The sequence below is a fragment of the Cryptomeria japonica genome, chromosome 4 (assembly GCF_030272615.1).
Source record: "Cryptomeria japonica chromosome 4, Sugi_1.0, whole genome shotgun sequence".
Taxonomy (NCBI): Eukaryota; Viridiplantae; Streptophyta; class Pinopsida; order Cupressales; family Cupressaceae; genus Cryptomeria; species Cryptomeria japonica.
This window is the reverse complement of record NC_081408.1, coordinates 358409640-358417334: the sequence shown is the minus strand read 5'-3', so window position 1 is coordinate 358417334 and position 7695 is coordinate 358409640. Positions and strand designations below refer to the sequence as shown.

At 33.4% G+C, this 7695-nt stretch overlaps 1 protein-coding gene across 5 annotated transcripts in view; it reads right to left on the bottom strand.

Annotated features, from left to right (window-relative positions):
* Positions 1-2286: 2286 nt before the first annotated feature.
* LOC131040987 (type I inositol polyphosphate 5-phosphatase 2) overlaps positions 2287-7695 on the bottom strand; it is a 121960-nt gene continuing 116551 nt past the window's right edge. For 4 of the 5 annotated variants that reach the window (XM_059219825.1, XM_057973960.2, XM_059219826.1 and 1 more), the window contains exons 9-12: positions 3524-3632; positions 3194-3342; positions 2886-3090; positions 2287-2681 (exon numbers count right to left, since the gene is read on the bottom strand). In XM_059219825.1, coding sequence (XP_059075808.1) covers positions 2664-2681; positions 2886-3090; positions 3194-3342; positions 3524-3632 — 481 coding nt within the window. In that variant the 3' untranslated portion in view covers positions 2287-2663. Of the gene's footprint in view, positions 2682-2885; positions 3091-3193; positions 3343-3502; positions 3633-7695 lie in introns of those variants that run through there. The other variant, XM_059219827.1, reaches the window with a different exon arrangement.

Sequence of the window (7695 nt, the reverse complement as noted above, 5' to 3'; positions counted from 1 at the left end):
GTAAGGGTGTATTTTCAGTGAAAATCAACATACAAGAAGTTTTTCCATTGAGAAGGGATAAATATGAAACAAGAGAACTTCAACAACTCAGAAGATGGTGACAATGACCAATCCAAGTTACTCTTCAATTCTTACCAGCAGTCCAGAAGACATTGACAAAAACTAATCCAATCCAATCATCAATGCAATTCTACAATAAAGTTTATCACCCCATATTAGCACTGGGGAACGCTCCGATAAAGAAATGTTAATCTGTTCTCTACAGTATTTTTTCAAATAGAATGTAATGTGTTTAATACAAATAATGTAAGTGATTATAACATAAAATAATAATTGCAATAGAATAGGTTTGTAGAGATTAGTTTTTAGTTAGTAGAATGGTAATAGTAGTTATATTAGTGCTCTATGCGTGTGTATGTGTGTGGCATGACTTTTAGAGTGGTAATTGATTAATGTGTTATCTCATTTTTTTAATAATTTTATTGTTGGTCACGCCACTTGATTTGTGTATTACATGATAATTCAAAACTAAATCAATTGATCAAACCTAAATCACTTATATATGTGTCAAAAACAAGGTACAATTTTAGACTTGCATTACCACCTCAAATGTACGTTGAAAAGGACCTTTCTTCACTATTTATGACGAGGCATGATTCACTAATCCATTTTATGCTTTCTAGAAAAAATTTAGACTAGTGTTACCACTCCAGAAAGTGCCTCTTATTAATATCCTTTTCCTTCATTCGTCAAGAGTCAGTAATTTTTCCACCTTTATATTATACTGCAACATCCCAATAACAATCTATTTCATCTGAACTCCAAGTTTTCTTCAGAGTCAGTCAAGAAACTATTCCAATTTAATCTCAGAATAAAGGCAACTATGAACAATTTACAACAACAGTTAGTTGAAATACTGGATTATTACGTGACAACATTATCACCTACTCATATAGCATTATTACTAACCTTAATCTAACACACAAATGGTTTAAGTTGTACAAATATTGATTTTTTTTAATGGGTACAATATTATAAAACATAATTGATAGAGCATGTAGGGATTTTTATCAATCTTGGGCATTGACTAACCCATTTGCTAGTTTTTATGCCTACTGAGTTTAGCATCTTTTCTACCTAACATAACATGACAAGGCATAATTTAAATAATTTACAAAGATGGCATTCTCTTGCTTCCATCTAGCATATGAATTTGTGAGTGCATTTGTAGACCATCAGGTTAGTTTATCTTTCAAGGCTTCAACTAATGAGTTCATTCATCTACAAGTGTAAGTTCACCCTTATGGGAAATGCCATAGTTAGCACCATTTTTTTATAGGCAAGGAAACTCTTAGAAGGGGAAAAATGACCTTTCTTCAGTTATAAAACTATTCATTTTGTCCTGAGAATAAATTAGGTTAATCCAAATAATCTACATCACCATCGTTATTACCTTCAATAATAGAGATATTCACATTGAATTGTAGATCGTACAACGATTTTCTCAAAATAGTCGATTTGCTGATGAAGTTGACATGTTTGATAGAAATTGAACATGGTGTAGAAATTGAAAAAGACTAATCAATGACCCAACTTTTTCATGTGTGCATTGTTACTCTAAAGTATTCCTATGCTGCTATAAAGAATTCTCTCATATTCTAAACATTTTTAAAGCTAGTTTCTCTTGTGTGGATATGGTTGTCATATATTGGGATCATGTAGGAAGATTAGATGAACAACCACATGTTTCAAAGCCAAGCTCCCCAGACTTAAATTTTGTGTGATTGGACAAAATGCATAAAAGAATTCGAATAAAATTAGCAATAAAATTAGAAGATGATAAAAAAAATTCCCAAATCAGTCCAATACTGGCAGATCCCAGCATGGTGACAAGACATGAAATTCCTAGAGGTTGATAGCTGCAAAAGTGAAATATATCACCATCTTCTATTTAAAATATTATGGTATATAAACTACTTCTGTAGATCAAAATAATAAAGATGCTCCTGAATTACTGTGGTTGATAATAAATATTATGGCATACAAAATTGGAGCATAACAAATCCCACACCGTACATCTCTTACAAGAGGTAGCTTCTAGAGTAGAGAACTCACTTTGGTAGTTCTTAACTGCCAAGTCCATGTCTGCCTCCAAGTGACCACCCATTAAAATTTAAGCACTATTTTGTTATGTAGTGTACATTTCTTGCTGAAAGAAGCGAGTATTCACTTCATGTGAAGTTCAATATAGTTTCTAATACAAAAGTCATCTAGTGTAAGCACCTGTAACATGAAATTTTGGATTCTCTTATTGATAAGAAGTGTGCCATTACAAAATTACACATATACATAGAGAGGAAAAGGAAAGTGTTGTTATAAAGGTCAAGGTATTATTTTAGGTCACTTCCAAGCAAGGCACCAAGTTGGTGTATGAGATTAGATTCAGTCAGATCGCTTTCATTTATCTTATATATAAGCAAGGTGCACAACACTGGATTTGAACTTGTGACCTTAACTATGGAGTACACACATGCCCTGCAGACTGTTTTACCTTCCCACTGTATTGTTTATTGCTGGTCCTTCATTATCAAGAACCATATTTTGCCAGATACCATTTGCAGATAGTACATTGTGCCATCCAGCTAGTATTGTGTACAATGCCATTAAATTGTTAAGTTGTCCTGAAAAGAAAAATCTAGTAATGAGTAAACTTTCTAGTCTGCAAGAAGGAAATCATCATTCTCTTAAGTCCTAAGTAGATCACTTTAGATGTAACATGGTCCAACATATACGTGTGTCTGGAACCTACTCATTAGACATCCAAAGTACTATAAAAATATAAACAAGAACCTGATGTCTCCAAAGTGCACCCTACATATTCTTACATTAGTTTCTGTTTCAGGCATAAAGTCTTCAGCTTCTAGCTCTGCATCTGTAAAATTCAAAGCCTTTTGGAGCTTTCTATGGCTAAATATTTCTACCTCTGCAAGGAACACTGAATTCACAGGACGATGGTCTGAGAGCATTAATTCTACTCGATTGTATGAAAGTTGCTTCATGCCCATCCCAAACCAAAGAATTCGATCGCACCTGTCAGTCAAACAAAATAATAAGAATTCCTCTAGGAAAGTTGTAGAAACTTCAGGAACCTCCCATACATCTAGAATAGAGCAAGTATAATGCAATGATATACCATGCAGGACTCCGTCTTCTGTCCCCATGCTTTGAATTTTCACCAAAGTATTTGTCTGAATTAAATTCATATTTGTAAGTTGGGCCAAAGTTTATGGACCCTTCATGCCATCCACTGAAAATGCACCCTTTATGCAGCTCTTTCTTTAACTAAAGTTTAAAGGACTCAAGAATTAGCTATGTTATCAAACTATCGATATGATACTAAACAAATATAATGGAATATAAAAGCATGCTGCTTGGTTATAGTCATAGAAATGACTCAATGCTGCTTATCATAAAACTGAATGCATACAAATACAAAACTTACATGGTGAATCTGCCATTATACCTGATCTCTGCAAAGTAGTGCTTCCCATTTTTCCTCAGTAACATGTTTTCGAATCTCATCATCTGCCTTATCAAGGCGATAATTCAAGTCTCCAAACCAAATTACTTGACTGTAGAATCAACAAACAGTCACTTTAGATATTTACATCAGATGATACCATAGCAAAAAATTTAAAATTGAGTGCTTGCATCGTATTTCCATCAGACTCAAATGCAAATGCTAAACCTCAGAAATTGAATATCAAGCATTATGGTTGATTAAGTTCTCATGAATGAGAGGGTGAAAACATCAGATAATTGATTCATCCTTTCATGAAAAGTTTGATATATTGTCTTTTGAGTTCTAAGGATAGGATTATTTTTAATGCATCATCATTTACAGGTCAAAGTTACTACTAGCTACTAATATTAAGTTTAATCAATTAATTTCTTAGAAAACAAAGTTACCAAATAATGAAAATCTCTAAACAATTAGTCAATCTCTAATTTATAAGTTTATTCAATTTGATGAAATTTTCAAGAATTTCTTTGGTTCTAGTGTATGTTACATGTTTTTCCCATTACAATTGTGTATTACATATAATGTTCTTAATGTTTAAATTAATTTTTTTTTAAAAATAATGCCTACACATTTTCAGAAACCATCTTACATAAGAGACAGTAAGCAAAGTTCATATGAACCACATTGGCATAGAATCTGTATCAACACTAGACTGCAACATTCAAAGAAATACAAACATAAAAAATTCTTCAATCAGACCGACCACTCAAATATAAATACCTGGATATAATATCCTCCCGCATTTGCATAACAAAGCCTTTGCAAATCTTGATATTCAAATTGGAAAAAGAAAATCAAACAATTAACAGAAAAATGCTATTCCATGGAAAGTATTTTCTAGAAGCTTGCCAGGCTTTTGTCCAAGGACCAAGATAAATCCTGTTTTACTAAATTCTTTCTTTTATTATGCCACCAGGAGTTTGAGTATTGCTTGCAAAAGGATACCAACCCAAAGACTCAGAATTCAAATGAACAATCATTTTCCGAAACAACTGTCTTATCCTCAAAACCTGAGCAAAGTGTAATGTCATTCCTAACAAAAACCTGAGACATTGGTGATCAACAATAATACAAAGAGTAGTATTTATCTCAATTGGAATGTCAATTTGCATTATTGGCAACATGATAAGGCAAAATTATAATCATACACTTTCTACATCCCAGTTATGAATTTATACTGAGATATTATAAATATGTTGTCAACAAGATTGGACAGTCACTTTTGGGTACTGCTGATGTGTTTTTTAGACACATGCAAACACAGAATAAAATACCTTAAGTATCTTATCCTCTCTTGAACAAAATCTCTCGGATGCTAAAGATTAGCTTAAGAATCATTCAAGAAGACTCCAAGGTTCATGAATGTAGGGTCACTACGTGTGAATAAGCTCTATTGGTTGATGTGATTATGCTAGAATCACAACATGACTTACATTTGAATGCCCGAATGCTTGATTCGCCAGAACTTAGATCATCTGATGTTACAATATGGTGATGCTCTATGATCATAAACTAGCTAGAGTTTGAAAAAATGGCAAAAGATGAAGAGTTAAGAGAGTTTATTCTAAAGCTTAGAATGTGAGAAGATGGATGAATGATTAGATGGAATCCTACTGAGCGAGGTCTCACCATCAACTTGAACAATTTGACACAAGCTCAATGCAATCTTCTAAGGACGTTTCAAAATTGTTCGAATCAATACCATTAAACATTGATCACCATTCAAGTTAATGCATAAGCAATGAGTGTAGAAAAATTCAAAGTTAAGCTCATATCATTCCAGTTATCATTCCAGTTGACCACGCAAGGCACACTTACAATCAATAAGTGGTATGGACTAGGCAGATTCTACATGAATACATTCACCAAATTCTTCCATTAACTATTAACTGGTATTAACTGTTAATCTGTTAACCGGCATTAAGTTTGGTTTACCGGTATTAAGTATCAAGTTTGATTAAGTTATATTTGGGTTTAAATTAATAGACAATTGATTCACCCCCCCCCTCTCAGTTGCCTTCGGGTCTTAACAATTGGTATCAGAGCTAAGTCCTTTTTTTGCAGAGGTCTAATAGCTTGAGGAGATTCTATGGCAACAAACTTTTTCAGGAAGGACAGTCCGAAACTTGATGGAACCAACTATGGTATATGGAAGATCAAAATGGGGACACATCTAAATTGCATTGGAAGAGACATATGGGAAATTAAAAAGAATGGCTATGTTGGTCCTGCACCGAATCAACCTAATCCACCAACATTGGCTAAGGATCAAAAGAATGATTGCAAAGCAAGAGAAGCACTTTTGAGCGCACTGTCAGATTAGCATATCATGGGATTATCAGACCAATCTACTGCCAAAGCTATTTTGGATAGATCGGAGACATTGAATGAAGGAGATACTAGTGTCAAAATTGCAAAACTGGAATGCTTCCGGGTCGGGTATGAAAATCTGAAAATGGAAGAAGTTGAAAGAATTTCTGCTTTTATGGAAAGGGTTAATGAAATTGTTTTGGGAATACAATGTTGTGGAGGTTCCTTAAGTGAAGATGAAATTCTTTCTAAAGTTTTAAGAGCTTTGCCACCGGCATATAAAATGAAAGCAACTGCTATTAATGAGTTGAGAACAATGCCTAATACATCAGTATCTAGAGATACCTTGGTTGGAAAATTTTCAGCATTTGAGCTTGAGGAATTTGGTTTTGTTGCTACAATTAAGACAGATTTAGCCTTCAAAGCATCATCATCAGGAGCATCATCATCATCTGACAAATCTGATTGGAAAGCACTTTATACAAAAGAACTTGAAGATATCAGGAAGAAAAATGAAGAATTGGAAGAACTTGAAGCATTATTTGCAAGGAAAATGCCTAAAGGTCCTATTGGAAGTAAGTATGAAGGTAAAGCACCATTTAAATGTTTTAATTGCAATAAAGTTGGTCATATGGCATCTAGATGTCTTGATAGACATGCAAGATTGAGAGAAAAAGCTAAAAGAACATATAAGCCTAACCCTGAATATCAGAGATACAGATTTAAGAAGAACAGAGATAAATCTTGTTACTATGTTGATGAAGGAGTTACTAATGATTCTGTTGAAGAACCGACAATGGGCTTTTGTTGCAATAAAAGAAGATCAACCGGCACCTACTGTTCCACCGGTAAAGCAGGCCCTGGCAGCTAAAATTGAAGAAAAAAATAAATGGATTATAGATTCAAGATGTTCACATCATATGACTAGTGATAAAAGTAAATTCTTATCTTTTCAAGAATATAATGGAGTTCTAGTAAGATTTGGGGATGATAAAGCTTGTTTGATCAAAGGAAAAGGCACTATATCTTTTGATGGTAAGCACAATACTGACAACGTTTACTTTGTTGAAGGTTTGAAGCATAATCTTTTGAGTGTTGGTCAATTAGTTGAAAAAGGATTTCAGTTACAATTCAAGAATGGTAAATGCAAAATCATAAATAGAACTGATTTGGAGATTGCAACCGGTAATCAGACTAGAGGTAATATCTTTCATTTGAATAACAGTGAAAAGACATGCTTAATTGCACATATTGATGAAAGTTGGTTATAGCATAAGAGACTTTGTTATGTAAATTTTGATTGCATTGTAAAAATCAATTCAACTAAGGCAGTATGGGATTTACCTAAGATTGTAAAACATCATAATCTGATATGTAAGGAATGTTCAAATGGGAAAGCAAGTTAGAACAACTTTTAAGAGTATTTCTGAGAAATCCAATAATGTTCTTGATTTAATTCATACTGACTTGTGTGGTCCGGCAAGAACAAGAAGTCTACAGGGAGATAGATACTTTATGCTAATTATTGATAATTATTTTAGAATGTGTTGGGTTACTTTTTTCAGGGAGAAATCAAAAGCTTTTGGAAAATTCAAACTATTCAAGGCAATGGTAGAGAATGAAGTCAGTAAGAAAATCAAATGTTTGAGATCAGATCAAGGAGGAGAATTTACATCTAAGGAGTTTAATACATTTTGTGAAGTGAATGGAATCAAAAGACAACCATCAACACCTCGGACACCTCAGCAGAATGGAATTGTGGAAAGGAAGAACATAACTATTCTAGATGCAGCTCGAAGCAT